This window comes from Saccopteryx leptura, chromosome 3, assembly GCF_036850995.1.
Source record: "Saccopteryx leptura isolate mSacLep1 chromosome 3, mSacLep1_pri_phased_curated, whole genome shotgun sequence".
Classification (NCBI taxonomy): domain Eukaryota; kingdom Metazoa; phylum Chordata; class Mammalia; order Chiroptera; family Emballonuridae; genus Saccopteryx; species Saccopteryx leptura.
Window position 1 is genome coordinate 86,024,490 of NC_089505.1, and position 17,245 is coordinate 86,041,734.

Genomic DNA, 17,245 nt, shown 5'->3' on the forward strand with positions numbered 1-17,245 from the left:
TCCCCACGGGCTGGCGTTGGGCAGGGGTGGGTGTGGGGTCGGATGGGCAGCGAAGCCTGTCTCCCTGCCAGCTCTGTCCTGTCAGGAACACGGAAGAGGAGACAGAACTTGACCTACATTGAAGGATCTGCATGGGTGATTTCTTGGACTTCTGGCAGTTACGGCCTGTTTCCAAGTGACTGTCCTCTGCTTTCCCTGTCCGTAGATGGGGAGATAGGAGGAGGGCCCTGGAGGAAGGAGCCCCCAAGAGCCCCTGCCCTCCCTGCCCGAGTGGAGTCCGTGGGTCACCTGCAAAGGTCCCGTTCCATCTCTGCCTCATTCACACTCGGGTGTGAAGGACTGACTGTGATGTGTGTTCGGCAGGGAATGGACCGAGTCTCCTTAGGTGGGCTGAGTCCTGACTGTCTTAGACTGCGCCCTGCCCCCCTTAATCATGCTGCCCAAAATCTGTCTGTCACAGACTCAGAAAGACCCTCAAGGTCACCGTCCCTCCCCTCAAGCTCAGCTGGCTGCCGCAAGGACCCCTCCCTAGCAGCCTGGCGTCCTTGGTCCATGTGATGATCCCGGTCCATCAGCCGCGCCCCCACCAGGCCCTTCCCCTCCTTCATAAACCCACTCTGAGCTCTTCAACCACTGGTTTGCCCTGCCTCGGTTTATCTTCCGATGTGTGAGGACCCACGATGCTTCAGCCACACTGAACCCCTCTAAGCAGTCACCCCCAGGAAGAAACGCATCACCCCAGCTTTCCCCGAGGGGTGGTCCCAGGATCCTGGAGGCCAGAAACGGGCAGCTTGGGCAGGGGCAGCTGGAGCCCTTCGCCGGTGCCCTGGAGCTCTTGGTCGCCGGACACACAGCTGCTGTGCGTTAAGGTCCTGTGCCCGGAGCCCGGAGCCCAGACCTCCTTTCTGTTCCCAACCAGGGTCGCTGAGCCCTTTGCCGAGCTATGCCAGCGTCTTGCGTTGTCACACCCCCTTGCACGAGGCGGGCACATGGCTGTCACAGGAGCTGGTGCCCAGGGGACATATGGGACCTGTCCCCGGGCCGTGCTGTGGCTGGGCCGGTGATCTGACCCCAGCACGCCCCCTCGGCGACCTTGCCCTCCCTGCCCACCAGTGCCGTCCCCTCCTGTCTCCGCCAGTCCTAGCAATGCCAGCATGGGACAGCCCCGCCCGTCCTTCCGAGCCGGAGGCAGCCCCTACCCCGCTGCTCTTCCCCTTTCTCTCGGTTGGCTTGAAAAGGCCTGGCACGCCGACCAAGTTTCATAAATACCAACGGAACGATAGCAACCGAACCAAAATAGACATTTTTCGTGAAGCCGTGGGGACTTCAGCGGGTCTGGAGCTTCGGAAGCGGGCGGCATTCGTCCTCCTGAGCCCACGTTTTCAGGGGACAAGGCCCTCAATAGCGAGCCACCTCCCGCCAGGGAGAGATGGGGTCGGAAACGCTGAGAATGTTCTCCAGGAGAAACGCACATCTCTCCACGCCGCCACGGCCGCCCGCTCGGGAGACGGCCAGACGGTCTGCACAACCTGAAACCTGGGAGGGACGCGCCCGTCTTGGAACCTTCTCCTCCACATGGCTGTGGGGCCCCCTGCGCCCGCGTTTTTGGCATTGGTTGTCATCGTTTTGTGAGACCTCCGTTGCAGGGAAGAAAGCAGCTACTACGTTGTGCATTTCTGTCTTCCGCGAGTGAGCTGAGAGTAACAGCCGCTCCTCTCCGAGGGCTGGAGCTGCTGTGCGAACAGCAGGAGACGAAGCAAAGCGTGTGAAACACGGAGCTGCGTGCCTGATGGGCAGGGGGTGGAGGAGGGAGCACCGCTCCACCCGCGTGGGTTGCAGGCTCGTCGCTGCATGCGTGTGGGGAGCGGTATGGGCCCGTGTCCCGCTTTCTCTCCTGGCAGGTGTCCCGCGAAGGGATGTTTCTGCAATGGTTCTTGTCTTTCCCTATGACTGTGTGAGAACTTCCCCGTGAGCCTCCTTCCAGCCTGACTGCCCGGCCCAGTGTGCCATGATACAGAAGAAGCCACAACCACAAGGCTGCACCCAGGACCCCTGTTCTGAAGGGTCACCCGGCACCAGTCCTGCCCACAGCTCCCCTCCTCCTCTGGTTATCTCTGGTTAAAAATGGACGGACGGACGCTTGGATTAAACTGAGTCTGAGTGAGGAGCAGGCAACGTTCCTTGGCTCCTGACTCCGGATGGCCCTGGGCAGTCTCTGAAATCACGGCTGGTGCTGGGCTTGGTCCCCAGCAGAGCCAGTTGGTGAGTCTGAGGTGGGGCCTGAGTCTCAGCATTTGTGGTTGCCCTCTCCCCAGCTGGGTGATCCTCCCGTGAGACCCGGGCTGAGAGCCCTGCGGGCCGCGGAACTGACTCGGCCCGGCTGGGCCCTTCTGAGCGCACACGCTGTGGCGTGACTTCGGTGCAGGTCAGGTTACTGGACACCGGCCTCTCGTCCAGCTCCCATGAATGTTGGGCTTTGCTAAGTCTGTTCTTCTGCTCAGAGTGGGGTGAAGAAGGGACAGGGCTTGGCCCCAGGATGGGCCAGCTTGTGCAGGGGGCTCATCCTGGACTTTCATTTCCACCTGCAGCAGGGGCATGGGAGGTATGGCCCAGGGTACCCGGCTGGGCAGCTGTGGGGCAGCCAGCTGCTAATCACACCTCGGGCACTGCTCAGAGAGGGCACAGACACGATGGGGGGGGCAGCAGCTGGGCCCAGGGCACTCCATGGGGTCCTGGATGGCCCACCTGCCGTTCCAGGCAGGAAGTCGGCAGGAGGGCACGGAGGCTCGGCCACAGTGGCGGGCACTGCGGTGTCAGACGCATAGAAGAACCTTGGCCCACTCCCCGCTCCTGGGGAGAGAACATTCCCGCCCACAGGGCTACCCACCCTCCACTTGTCACCACCTCCCTCCTCCAGAATGCTCGCGGGCACGTTGCCCAGGCAACCAGACGCCAGCACCAGCCCGCTCGCTCTCCTTCAGTCTCCTCCCAGCACCTGCGGAACCTGTGGAGGAGCAGCCTCGCTCCTCTGAGTTCTGCCTGTGATGCGGGGCTCCGAGCTCCAGCGGATGGGCTCTCAGCCTCAGCCACAGCATTGAGGGCCACGGGGATGCTCGGGAACGCTCACACGGGCCACGTCTAACATACTCGCTCCCCATGGAGTCCCGTGACACCTCAGGGCGTGGGTACTTGTGTTCACCCCATTTCACAGGTGGGGAAACCGAGGCAGAGGGAGTTTATGCGGATTGCCCGGTCACGCAGCACCAAGACTGGAAGTTGGGCGGTGTCCCCGAGCCCCTGGGCCACCCACCACACCAGTGCTTTTTCTGGGACAATCACCTCCGAGCCTCTTTCTCTTGGGGATAAAAATGGTGGATTCCACCACCTTGGCACATATGAGCAGATCGTCGGTGAGCCAGAGGGTGTCTCGACACAGCCCTGTGGATGCTTGGGGCTGCCTGAGTCATGGTGGGAGGGGGTCTGGTGCCGAGTCCCTGGCCCAGCAGCAGAGCCCCCTTCCCAGTTCCCTATAACAGAAGTGTGTGCGGACATTGTTAAATGCACCCCCTCTCCCCCTATGGGCATCACCAGCCTTGTGAGGTGTCCCTGGGGTGCCAGATTACTATCTTCCGCCCTGAGACCACAGGGCCCTGACCGCTGTATAAGGTGGGGAGGGCCCAATGCCCACCCCAGCACCCCTCGTCCAGGGCAGGGCCACCGCATGGGTTGTCAGGGGGCAGGAGTAACCTTCGTTTCAGGTTAGGGAGGTTTCGTGTTTGCTCCTCTTTTTCTAGTATCATCCGTCTGCAGTCCGGCGCACAGAGACCTCAGGTCCCTGAACCCTGGATTCTGTCCATGTCCGATGCTGGCTCACTGTGCCCCCAGCCTGGCCCCTCCATTGGCGGTTCTCGTGTTGCCGTTGTCCGGGCCACGAGGGTCTGGGATGAGACTACCCGGCCAACAGGTAGGGCAGGGGACGGGTCAGTCAGAGACCGGCGGCACATGGCTTTGCCTGATATTTCTCACACAAACTTGACCACAGCTCATACCGAGGTGAAGCTGGTAACTCCACTCGGCCCCAGTGGATTGAAGAGCCCACTTACGAGTGATCTGGACCAGATGGCTGTCACTGTCCTTCCAGCCTGGACACCCTGTGACCCCTGGCAAGGCCAGCATGAGCCCCAGCGAGATGGTTTGGTGATGCACATGTGGGCGTGCTCAGGGTCTTCTCATTCTCCCCTGTGATGACCTGCTCTGCCGGGTGCTGAGCCCACTGCCTGGGAGTGAGCAGGAGCCGCTGTCCCTGGTCCACTCGGGCATCAGCATTTCCCAGGCTCAGACCCAGGCGTGAGACCTGTTCTCATGGATGCCAAGAGGCCCTCCACATTCCCTGGAAGGACAGCCGCCGGAGAAGTCTTGTTGTTCCAGAGGATTCTATCCAATATGCAAATGAATAGTGCCTGTGCTGGTCCCTCTCCGTGAGTCCACTAGGACATGTGTGCCTGGCGTCCCCTCCAGCCTTTGAGGAAGGAAGCCTGCCAGGTACCCTGAGCACTTTCTTGAAGGGCGGGTGCTCTGGATGGTGGCCACTCCCGAGGGGAAGTGAGAAGCGGCTCTGACCGGACATCACATGGACGTCAGATGTGAACAGCGGGCACCTGCCTCTCAGCTGTTTTCTCATGAGGAACCTGGATCAGAGCCCGCCTCTCAGAAGAACCTGTGCTTGCCCCTGAGCCAAGCAGGGGAGGTCTCCACTCCTGAGGCCCAGGGAACGCCCCCTGGTGGTCGGGCACACAGGCTGAGGCTGGTGCCAGAGGTTATTGGGAAGGACGTAGCTGGCCTTGGGGACTGCACCCTCCCCCCGAGGCAGCAGTGCCGGAGAGCTCCGACCAGCGACCAGCAAGGAGGCGGGAGGACCTGAGTGTCCGGCTTCACGGTGCCAGGCCCCCAGCGCGCCCCCCGCCTCCCCACCTCCGAAGGTCGGTGTCTCCTGATGGAGCGCACGTTGATCGGGAGGAGAGCAGGGCGGTGAGGAAAAGGCCCTCCCCACCTGGAGTTTCACCCTGCCCAAAGGTCAGGGGTTAAACCAAGGCATTCTCGTCCCCTCAGCCGCTGCTTTGGGGTCTGGGGTTTATTCCCAGAAAGCCCTCGATCTCCTGTCTTTGCAACGAGGAAAGCAATGCTGTCGTGTTCTAGAAGGTGGTTCTGAGCCCAAACAGATCTCCACGTCGTCTTCCACCCCAGGCTTCCCTCCAGGTCCCTCCGGGAAGAGACCCCTTGGGGGCTGGGTGCCCCGGCTACTTTCCGCCAGCCCGCTCCCGGGAGCACTGCGCACACAGGGTTTAAAGCAGTGGTCCTCAACCTGTTTTGGGCCATGGACCAGTTTAATGTCAGAAAATATTTTCACAGACTGGCCTTTATAGTGTGGGACGGATAAATGTATCACGTGACCGAGACAAGCGTCATGAGTGAGTCTTAGACGGATGTAACAGAGGGAATCTGGTCATTTTTTAAAAATAAAACCTCGTTCAGACTTAAATATAAATAAAATGGAAATAATGTAAGTTATTTATTCTTTCTCTGAGGACTGGTACCAAATGGCCCACGGACCAGTACTGGTCCATGGCCCGGGGGTTGGTTTAAAGGAAAAGGAAATAGTGCTTCACATCCTTAGCTCTGTGCCAGGCCATTTCTTCTGACCTCTGGCTTGTTCTGTCCATCAAACAGGTGAGCTTGGAAGAGTTTTTAAGAAGTGGTGGGTGCCCCCCACCCACTTTTAGTGATCTGCTCCCAACATTAGCCTCTGGAAATGGGGAGGGCAGTCAATCACTGGAGACAGCTGGCAGACAGGACCTCCGCCAGGTGACCAAGGTCACGTGAATGGTGAAGAGTCACGCTGACAGCAGGAGCCCCTGGTGTGAGGTGATGAGGGCAGGGCAGCCTGGAGTTCCTCCTCAGAGCCCGCCACCCAGGCTCACTGTGAGAGCGCAGCCGACAGCCCCGGGGGAGGGGCATCTGCCGACTACCCGACCAGCCTCCCCGCAGCTGTCAGCTCATCAGAAACAGGGGAGGCCGGAGCCCCTGTCACCAAGAGGAGCCGCAGGAGATGTGATGACTGGATGTCACACGTTGCCCCGGCTGGGGTCCCGGAAGGCAAGGAGGATGTCAGGGGGAAGCCAGTGAAAGCCAGGTACACTGTGGAGTTCCGTGGATAGAAGCGTGTTTCCGCTTGGGGACGGCAGGCACAGCGTGGGGACGTCGGATGCTAACCCCGGGGCATTGGGACAACCACACAGGCACTCTGCTCTTGATCCATCTCTGCAACTCGAAAGCTGTTCTAAAGTGACAAGTTTATTTAGGCAAATGAACCAACAGATGTGGGTGGGACAGGAAGCATCAGGACCTAGGGTCCTGCTGAGGGGGTGCTGGGAGAGTCAGCAGGGGCTCCTGGGTCCCCTGAGCCCCAGGTGCAGGGACGTCCTGGTCTGTAGTGGTGGGGGGAGGGGGTACATCCAGAGAGGAGCATGGGCCACGAGAGTCAGCCATCTGCTGGAGAAGCAGCTCTGTCTCTGCCATTTGAGCCCCCAGAGTCATCCCTGCTGTGCCTGTCAGTTAACATCCCAGGCGCGTGACATCGTCTGAGAAGGTGAGAAGAGCTCGGGCCCGCCGGCTGCAACCGTCTCGTGTGAAGGATACAAAACCCGGGCTAGCAGAGTGAGAGCAATCAGCCCGTGGCCCCTCCGTCACACAGAATCACTCCCATGGTGGCTTGTGTCCTGAGCCAACGGAAGACAAGCCCAGGAGCAGACACTCTGGGGACAGGGGTTGTTCCCAGTCATCTGGTGCTGGGGTTGTATATGGGGTACTTGTCACTGCCCCTGGCAGAACCAGGGTGGATGGACCCCTGGCTGGACACCTCTGAGGTCCCGGGTCATCCTGGAGATTCCGGGATGGCCTCTGCGTGCAGCCCCGGGGCTCCTGCGTGAGCTCTGGACTCCAGCCCAGACTCGCACTTGGGTCTCCAGCAAGTGGATACAGCTGCCCCCTCGGGTACACAGTGCCGCCGGAGGTGGGAGAGATGTCTTTGTCTTTCTTAATTGACAGTGACTCTCTTTGGTGACAGAAATATACAAAAGGTATCAGATTGAATCTCGATTCACGGAATCTTATTAAGCCGTCCTCAGGAAAAGAGACTTCAATAAAAATTTAAAAGGAGAGCAGGCAGAGAGCTTGCAAGCTAGAAAATGAGGTGAGATGGAGCCCAAGTTCTCTGTTTGTTTGGAAGCAATCGGTGGGTGGGGGAGGGGACAGGCTGGGGGAGCTTGGTCTTCATTTGAAAGTCTGTGCTGGGACCTTGCTGAGCAGGATCCTCAGTGCGGTGACCTCGGGAACAGCGCACATGGACGCATCTCAGGTCTCTGCTGTGGGTACATTGCAGCTCAGAGGAGCCGGCTCTGGCCTGGGCGTCCCCTGCAATGCATGCTGGGTTGGTTTCTCCATGACCTTTGCACAACGTCTGCTTCTTGAGGTATAACTTACATATTCTGACATTTGCCTTTTAAATGTGTGCTACCAGTCAAGGTACGTTAGAAGGTTGTGCAACCGTTTCCCCTATGAATTCCAGAACAGTTTATCACCCCTAAAGACACCCTGACTCCTTGCTTCCAGCTCCTGGCACCCTCTCATCCGCTTCCTGTTTCCGTGGATTGGCCAGTTCTGTGATTGGCTTCTGTCCCCTCCCATCCTGTTTTCCAGGGGTCAGCAGTTCTTGACCCATGGGTGGGACGGATCCTCTTCTCTTTACCCACTGATGGGCGCTGGGGTGTTCCTACTTTCCACGATTAGGGATAATGCTTCCGGAACTCCCACGGACGCCTTTCTGTGTGGACTTGGGCTTATGCTCGAGAGTGGAGTTGCCGGTTTGCCAGCCATGACATCTCTGAGGAGCCACCAGCTGTCTTCTATTGTGGCTGCAACATCCTGTGTTCCCCTCGCCACGTGTGAGAGTTCTCGTGTCCTCACACCTCTTCCCCCAGCACGTGGAAGAGCCCGTCTTCCCACCTGTAGCCATTTTGTGGGTATGAAATAAGGGCTCGTATTTAAGGGTTCTGGGTGTGCCCAGAGTGTGGGGGAGCCGGCACTGTCTGCTCTGTGACCCAGCCCATTTGGTGTGTGCACACGGGCTTGGACGGTTAGCGGTGTCACCGTTGTGGCTGAGAGGCTTCCATGACAATGTGTGAGGTCCTCTGCTCACTCGAGGGGTGGCTGACCACACTGGGGTGCCTTACTGGGTGCCGGCCCTGTGTGTCCCGGCTGCTGGGGATGAAGGGCAGCCTCTGCCCGGACTTGTCACCTGCCCCGCCTTGCTCCCCCTGTCGAAGCAAGTCTACCACTTTTGGAAGTACAGAACCAGACTCGAGGAGGAAAACAAACCAAGCTCTCCAGCCCTTGCTGTTGGCTGGCTTTTCTGCCAAAGAGCTAGGCGGCTGGGTGGAAATGAGGGGGTTTCTATGGTAACCAATGACAGCTCACGGTTGGTGGGAAGCGACAGAAATATCTTGTGTGTGAAGTTATGCGGGGCAGGCAGGCAAGCACAGGCTTAGGTGCCACTGTTTAATTTCCTGGGGCCATATTTCCCCAAGAGCTGACGGTGGGCAGGCTTACTGTGGCTGCTCTTCCTCAGCCAGCCTGGGGGGGCCTGGTGGGCCCTGTTGGCTCCTGGGGAGGACTGATGAGGTCTGGGGGAGCCTGCCAGTTGCCACTGTGCCCTCCGGGCCGAGACACCACACCTGCTTGAAGCAGTGTCTCGTTCCCCTGAGGGCCAGGCTTCTGTCCGAATGTGCGGAGTGCTGGGAGAACCAGAGGCCCCAAACCCTCTGTCCTCACAGAGTCGGCTGCGGCCGCACTGGAGCAGCCCTGAGTGTGCACACGGGGGATCCACACCAACCTGAATCCCTGTGCGTGGAGACTGGGCCACGGTCCCTGCCCCGGGCCTGGCCTGCTGTGCAGAGAAACTGTGTGCTGGCAGAAGTGGGTACGGGGCCATTAGCATAATGAGCGGTTCCTAATTTCTGCAGCTAAGCACTTTTGTGCTGATGGCAAAACTGGGGCCTTATTATTTGGGGATTAGTCTTTTTTTTTTTTTTTGGTAATTAGCACTCCTGAATACAACTTGTTTCTTCCTTTGAACCTCCAGATGACCTGCAGGGACTAGCACTTGCCTAAGTGTCCAGGAGGAAGGGTCAGTCCTGGGGGGCGGGGTCAGTGTGGAGTGAGGGGGACACACCCATGGCCACTCGCACACAAACAGGCACACTCTCCTACTAGCGCACATGCAGCTGACACCCACACGCACCCACTCATTCACACTCAGTGATGCACTCCACTTCGTTCGTACACTCAGTTTCACACTCGGACATATACACCAAGCCAGTCTCACACACTCACACAGACATGCAAGCCTGAGACACGCTCCCGTGCACACACAGGCAGTGACTCACACTCGCTCACTGATACAGTTCCTCTTAAAGCCACGCTGCACCTTGTAAAGGGAAACTGCCCAACTCCACTTCCCCGGGCCAGTTCGGAGCAACTGTTCCAGCCGGCGGCTTCACGCACCCCACATGGCCTCACCCACCCCCACCCACGACCGTCACTAATGTTCTGTCAGTTCTCCCGGGTGAGGCTGGTGATGTGTGCTGACTTGGAACGGCACCTGGAACCGGTTCTCAGTTATCTAAGCAGGTGGGTGAGGGTGCGTGGGCCGGGTCCCCACACCCTTCTGTGGGGCGGTCCCTGAGCTCTGGATTTCAGGTGACACTCGGTGAGCGCACCTGGAAGCTCATGTCACCCTGAGAGGTGGCCAGGCTATGTGGGGTCCGCCCTTCTCCGGCTTCCAGGACCTCAGGGGTGGAGAGGAGGGTTTCGAGGGAGTCCCAGATGGCTCACCCGGGCAGGGCTGGCGCCTCTGTGAACTTCCCGTAGGTCACCAGCAGCTCGCATGTTCCTGAGCCAAGTCCAGAGAAGGCCTAGAATGAGAAGCCTCCCCAGTGTAGCTATCTGAGGCCGCAGCCTGCTCTACGGCGTGTGCGTTCGGCTGAGATACGAGGGGGAGGTGCAGGTTTGCAAAACACAGAGCCAGGCTGGCGGCGGCTCGACACGTGCCTGGCCTTGTGCCACATGAGGTCCAGTGGCCCATCGCACTGAGAGTGGCCACCTGTCCCTCCAGACCCCAGCAGAGGCGGCTGCGTGGGGAGGGTCTCCGCCTTGGGTGGGTGGCCTTCGTGACCTGGAGGAAAGCCTCCTCGGGGACGGCCCTGCCGTCCCCTCCCCGCACGTCCTGGCTGCCTGTTTCATTCTGGGCGTTTTTTAACCAAGTGGGGTCTTTGAGGCCAGCCTCTCAGCTGCCAGCTGGGGGCTCGGGACTCGGTTTCCATCTGTGCCGTGGACCGTGGTGACGCACCCGTCCAGCGCAGTGCCGGCTCCTTGGAGCGATGTGACGGTGACGGCGCAGGCTGGGAAGCTGCTCTCGTGCGCACACGCGTGGCCGGGACTATTCTTTTTAAAAAGCTGATTAACAGATCATGCTGAATAGGCCTTTGAAGTAAACTAATGAAGGGTTTCGGTTTCCCCTTTGAAGTGAGAATTAATGCTCCCTGCCTGGTGGTGGGCGGGGCAGCGGGGGTGGAGAGACGCCCCCGCAGCGCCAAGCGCCGGCTGCATTGACCCTCCTCTCTCTCTCCCACGCAGTTTCATGTCCATCCGCTGGCCGGGCTGCCCCCTGGGAAGCCATGCTTGGATACTGATAGCCATGTTTCAGCTCGCCTTGGACCTGCCTACGTGTGAAGCCCTGGGCCCCGGGCCCGAGTTCCGGCTGCTACCCCGCCCGTCGCACCGGCCGCCCCGCTTGTGGAGTTTTAAGAGTGGACAGCCGGCCCGGATCCCGGCACCCGTGTGGAGCCCTCGCCCGGCCCGCATGGAGCGCAGTCACGGGCAGATGCAAAGTCCTCGTGCCAAACGGGCGCAGAGACCCCGGGACCAGGTGGCCGTCCTGGTGCCCAAAGGGGGGCTTGCCAAACCCCCAGCTGCTGCCAAATCTGGCCCTTCCCTGGGCACCTCCTCCTCGTCGTCCCCCACGGTGGGCAGCGGCGGGGCTGCCTCGGACCAGCAGGCCCTGCTGAGGAGAGGGAGGAGGCAGCTGCAGGCGGCGGGGTTCGACAGCTTCGACTTCCGCGGGGGCCGGCCCACCACAGAGACAGAGTTCATCGCGTGGGGGCCCACGGGCGAGGAGGACGCCCTGGGGTCCAACACGTTTCCCAATGGCCCCACCACTGTCTTCAGCTTCCCGACGCGGAAGACGACGGTGGCCACGGCCACCACCACCACCACCACCATGGCTACCACGTCCATGACGCTGCAGACTCGGGGGGTCACTGTGCCCCTGGACCCCAGGAATAAGATCCCGGTTGGGGTTAGCACAACGGAGCCTTCCACCGGTCCCAGCAAAGGCAGTGGCAAAGACACCAAACCCCCGCGGATTCTGGGGGAGACCTCAGGTAGGCCCCCTCTTTTCTGGTTGGGGTTTGCTTGGGCTGCGGCGTTTCCTAGGGGCGTGTCTGGCCTGAGAAGGGGACTGACTGCTGAGCTGTGCTCAGGTGAGGTGACGTTTGGTGGGACGGTGAGTCCCTGTGGCAGAACCTAAAACAAAGGCCAAAAGGTTGGGTGTGGGACCGCTGGAGAGGCAAACGCTGTGTGTCCATGAACTTGCCCTCGCGTGTCTGCTGGCAGATGACGTGGAGGCGGAGAAGGAAGAGCCACGGCCACCTTGGCGAGTGGGAGGTACAGGCCTGGACGTGGCGTCTGTGCCCGCTGGGCTGTGCGAGGGGCCGTCTCGTTAGAGCCCCGTGTCCCAGGGTCCGCTCGGGAGCCGGATGTGGGCGCATCTCCCCGAGTCGAGGACCGTGGGTAGTCTTCAGGTTCCTTCCAGGCTGTGGCTCTGTGGATGCCACCTTGCCAGGCAGGCCCGGAGTTAGAAATTACGTTAGACAGAAGGGGAGACTGAGGCCGGAAGGGAGGAAGGGCTTCCTGTTGGGTGGGCTGAGGCTTCATAAGAGGGACTCGGGTTGGGGAGTGTCATTTCCTTGGAGGGGTTTGGAGGATGGAGATTGGAACCAGTGGCTCCGGGTGCTCTGCCTCCGCTGCCCTGGGTGTGTGAGGGCTGTGTCCGTGCCTTGGCTGTGTGCTGTCTCCTGTGGTGTGCTTTGCTTTTGCTTCTCCGCCTGCACCCCGTCCTCCCCTTGCTGCAAAAGGAGGAGCTCTTAGAAACCTCCCAGACAGAGGAGGGGGATGCATTTGGGGCAACACTAGAATCTATGTAAACATAATAAATTAAAATCAATAAAAAAATAAAAAGAAAAGAAAAGAAAAGAAACCTCCCAGGCCCAAGCCTGTCCCTCCAACCAGACCCACCAGCAGGTGCCCCACCTCATGACCGGAGGAGACAAGGTCAGAGGAGGGGACTCTGTGTCCCAACCCGCCTCAAGCTTCCTTTGTGTCTCTGCACAGGCCATGGACCATGCCCCACTGTGACTCAAGTTCATAGGTTGGGTCTGTGCGTGCGACAAGCAGCTGTACTTGTTAACTTGGGGAGAGGAGGTCACACGATGTGCAGGCCTTGAGCACAGAGGGAGGGGGACCCCGGGCAGCCCCCTCCACCCCCCGGTTGGCTTCTGCACTTCCTAAGGGTTTGGGCTCCGCAGGTCCAGGGCAGTCCTCTTCAGAACCCAGGGGAAGGAGAATATCGCTCCTTTGGGGGTCTGTCTGCGGCACACTTGCCACGATTTCCTTTGCACTTGACCCCTGTACTAGTGCCTGCGCCCTGGCCGGCTGGCCAGCTGGCCAACCTCAGCCAGTCGTTGGACAGGTTTTCGTAGAGTGGGTGGCTTTGTTCCGTGGCCTACTTTCTCCATTCACTGGGACGGGAGAGCAGCGCTTCACCTCCTGAGCTCCTCTTCCCTAGAGAGCAGCGTCTCAATGAAAGCGAAACTCAGCCCTCTTCTCAGTGCTGAGGACAGGACAGGACCGGGCCGGGCCGGGAGCTTGGGTGCACCACAGGAGCGGGTCTGCAGGGCCGACCGAGCACAGCCCCCACCCCAACCCCCACCCTGGGGGGCCCCATCCGGAGCCTGCGGCTTCACGGGCCTATAATCCATCGTCTCTGAGCCCAGTGCTGAGAGCAGTTGACAAAGCATTCGTTTCACCCTCAATAAAACTCGTGAGCCATCCTGGTGATGGAACCGAGTGCTTCGTGCAGTTCCTGTTGTCTCCTCCGCACACATCATGTACGATGTAGACACAGACGAGCAAACAAGCTCTCGTTTATTCCGAATTACATTCGTTACCCCTGAGGTTAAATGCCGGGGGACAGCGTCGCAAGGCCGCACGAATTAATTCGCGGTGCCCGGGATGTTGGTAATCCAGCTCGACAGACGATTTTCTTGGAAAAGATGTATGGTTCTTCGACCTATAATCTGGTGTGACATTAATTTGTTTAGCAAAGCAGATTTAAAGGGGGGGGGGTGGCGGTGGTGAGGGACAGGAAGACGTGTGTTCTCGCGCAGAGAAATGTTATTCTGGGAAGTGAGTCCGGATGCTGTGAAGGGACAGCCCGTGGTCCTCAGCCACCAGGGCCAGGCGAGGAAAGACAAGAAATGCTGAAATGATTCCTCTAAATGGGGAACCATCCAAGGCCAGCTGGTCCAACATAAGTGGCACAAGCTCTCCCCACCCTAGGACACTGAGAGGCCAAGCAGGCACTCCGGGAATCCCCACTGCCTTGACAATCATCGGATGGAGACCTGGGCCCCACACTCGTTGTGGAGCGTGACTGCTATGCACACATCTCAGGCAGAATTCCAGGTGGCTAGGGAGCTGGCGGGGAGGCGTCCGGGGATCCCGGGGCTGTGCGTGCACAGTTAGTGGTACATGTGAATCTGGGCTCCGCTGCGTGGAGCTGTGTGACCCTGGGAGGGTTCTCACCTCCTTGGTTACATTTTCTTCATCGGCAAAAATCAAATACACACTTCTCCCAAGTGTTTGCTTTGAGGGCTCCATGAATGAGCCAAAACAATGGTGTTGAGCCTGGAGCCTAAGAACCCCCGTATACGTGCCAGTTGTTTTTATACCCAGTAGGAGTGACTCAGAGAGGTCTGCTGCAGGTATCGAGGGCACACAGGGTGCCCGGGACGCGGGAGTCTCCTCATCTCAGCACCCTCACGGATGCTCATGTACTGCCAGGAGCACCCCAAAGTCTGGGATTCGGGTTTTGGGAAGTGGTAGAAGCAATTCGTGAAGTCAGTTCTGCTGGCCAAAGAGGGATGTTTGGAATCAGATTTTGGAAGTTGTAAGTTTTATTTTTGCTTCTGTAGAGAAATGTTGAAGAGGGGCATGTTACGTTCTCCTGTCTGTCAGTAGTGTAGGCATTGGTGGGCACAGAACAGGCAGGGGTCTGGTGATGTGGGGCACTCGGCAATCCCTCAGGAGCTGACATGACATGGACTTGGACTGCCAGTTGGAATTGTGAAAGGGTGCCCCTCGCAGAATCCCCCAGTAAGCAAAGTGGTTGGGAGTCTTTCCTAGTTTAGTGTACTCTACGGCCCACTGCCTGCCTTCACATTCTTGGCATCATCTCCTTGTATTAGCTGTGTGAACTTGGGCAACTCGCTTGTCCTCTCTGGGTCTTAGTGGAAAGTACAGAATTAACTACTTCATAGAGTTGTAAAGATTTAAGCAAGATAGTACGTATCAGGGGCTCAGTGTTTGGCACATAATAGCATCTCAGTACATGTTCACTGCTCTAAACGTGATGATGATGGTGGTGGTCATGGCAATGGTGGTGATGATGATGATGGATACGATGATGCTGATGATGGTGATGGTGGTGATAGGGATGATAGTAATGATGGTGATGATGGTGATGGGCAGATTATGATGGAGATAGTGGTGATGATGGTGATGATGATGATGGTGATGGTGATGGTGGTGATGATGGTGATGATGATGATGGTGATGGTGATGGTGGTGATGATGGTGATGATGATGATGGTGATGGTGATGGTGGTGATGATGGTGATGATGGTGGTGATAATGATGGTGGTGATGGTGATGATGGTGGTGATGGTGGTGATGATGGTCCTGGTGATGGTGATGATGATGATGGTGATGATGGTCATGGTGATGATGATGGTGGTGATGATGGTGACAGTGGTAATGGTGTTGATGATGACAGTTATTATCTTTGTGATGATTTGCTGCCGTCAGCTTGCTGCTCCACTTGCTGCTCTGTTATGGAGTCATCTGATGATGAGGTCACTTGACAAGGTTCCATGTCCTCGCCCCTGACCTTGGTGTTTCATGCAGAGGTATAGATGGCACTAGTGAGGAACCGCTTGGGATGGAAAATCACCTAGATCAGGTTCTCGAAGGCATTGAGCTGCGGCCTCCCAGGGCGCTGGCAGAGGGCGAGTGTCAGACAGGTTAGAAGTTCACTTGAGGTCGAGAGAGGAGGAGGGCTCCCCAGAACGAAGTGCTCTCGTCCTGTGACAGCTCTCTTGCTGATCATGTTCTCAGTTTGGAATCACAATGTCTCTCGGGAGGAAAATAGAAAGTCATTTCCTGGGCTTTAATCTCATAACAGGAGCGGTGGGGAATTCAAGCCAGCTGATTTCCCTTACTCCTTTGTCCCCTGGGCCGTGGGTGTCCGGCGTACTGCGAGCGCTGGGCTCGGGTTTCCTGGCCCTGGTGTTCTTAGACCCTGCCTGCTGGCACCTGGGCCCCGAGACTCTCCCACCTGCTCAGACACATCTGGCCTCTTCCTCAGCTGTCCACCTTCACAGCTGTGGGCAGGTGCACCACCCAGGAGGGGCCAGAAGCCCTGTCGATCTCCACTGTCATTCAGGGTTTGTTCCGTGAAGGATCCATCACGTACTTGTGACACCCAAGCTGCTCAAGGATGAGATGGCTCGGATGTCATCTCAGTCCTGCCCGGTAATTTTTACACTGGGATTCGCTCGTGCATTTCCAAGGGTGATCTTAAGTTGCTTTGTCCTTGTCACCAGGGGGCCTTCGGTGTCCTTTAGTTGCACCCCTCTGAAGCATGAGGGACAGGCTAGTGTCATCTCCTCTTGTCCCCGTGGCCACCCGACTTAGACAGCAAAAACAACACCGGCAGCAAGTCTTGTGATGACGAAACACTTCTTTTTTTTTAAGCGCCAGGACTGGGCTTGGGGATGGGGTGGGGGTGGGGGGGTGGCGAGAAGGGTCCCTCCCGCTGTGTGGTTGAGATGCTGAACCCCCTTTTTAATTAACTTGCTGGGTGTTCGCTCCCAGGGAAGTAAAGCCGTCCTCAATGTAAAGCTGTTTGAAGCAAATGACTCATGAACTTCAAAAAGTTTGGAGTGGCTTAATTGGGATGAGAGCGTCCACGCGCAAGGAGGCAGGCGGCGGACGTCCTGCGAAGCGTCCTCAACTCTTGGTTGGTGGCGAGGCTGGCCCGGAGGGAGGGTCTCACCCGGGGCTTTCCGAATGAACGGGGGCCACGTGTGCGGGCAGTGCCTCCTGCTGGCCGTGGTTTCCGTGGGGACCCTTCCTGGCCCCAGGCGGGATTGCGGCGCCTGCCACAGCTCTCCGGCCTGTCCGGCCTCCCAGGGCACCCCTTTGCTTCTGCTGAGCGAAGCTGTGTTCACAGCAAATGGATAAATGAGCCCCGACTCATTACAGCAGCCTCCTCAGATGCTTCTCCTGACGACTCCATCCTGGCTCTCTCTCATTTCCCTTCCGCACGCTGCCTGCTCCAACTTATTATGTTTAGTGCTTCCTAAGCTTCTGTTTCCCCCGGGGGCCTCATTCTCCTTCTAAGAGCAGTTAGGGACCTGAAGCTTCTTTAATTCTTACAGATCCCCAGTGCCTACCCTAAGGCACTTTCTCCCTGGGCCCCGCCTGGCTCCACTCCCCGGTCCTTTCCTCTCTCAGGTCCTCCAGTGCTGTAGGAAGAGGCCTAAATGGACTGTCCCTCTCTACCTGGCACTGGGTCCCCTCCCAGGGAGGGTGCCAGGCTGGGGGGTGCAAGCGACACAGCCCTGCACAGCATGTCTTCCCCACACCCCCTACCCTGCCCCCCACACTTCACCAAGTACTGGATTGATGGCAGGCCCGTTGGGCATCCGTTCGGGGCATGGGATTTATGAAT

At 58.4% G+C, this 17,245-nt stretch overlaps 1 protein-coding gene across 1 annotated transcript in view; it reads left to right on the top strand.

The window, feature by feature from the left end:
• AJAP1 (adherens junctions associated protein 1) overlaps window positions 1-17,245 on the top strand; it is a 95,487-nt gene that overhangs the window by 35,100 nt on the left and 43,142 nt on the right. Inside the window, exon 2 of the mRNA XM_066374880.1 lies at window positions 10,750-11,555. Within this exon, the coding sequence (XP_066230977.1) occupies window positions 10,750-11,555 (806 nt within the window). The remainder of the gene's footprint in view (window positions 1-10,749; window positions 11,556-17,245) is intronic.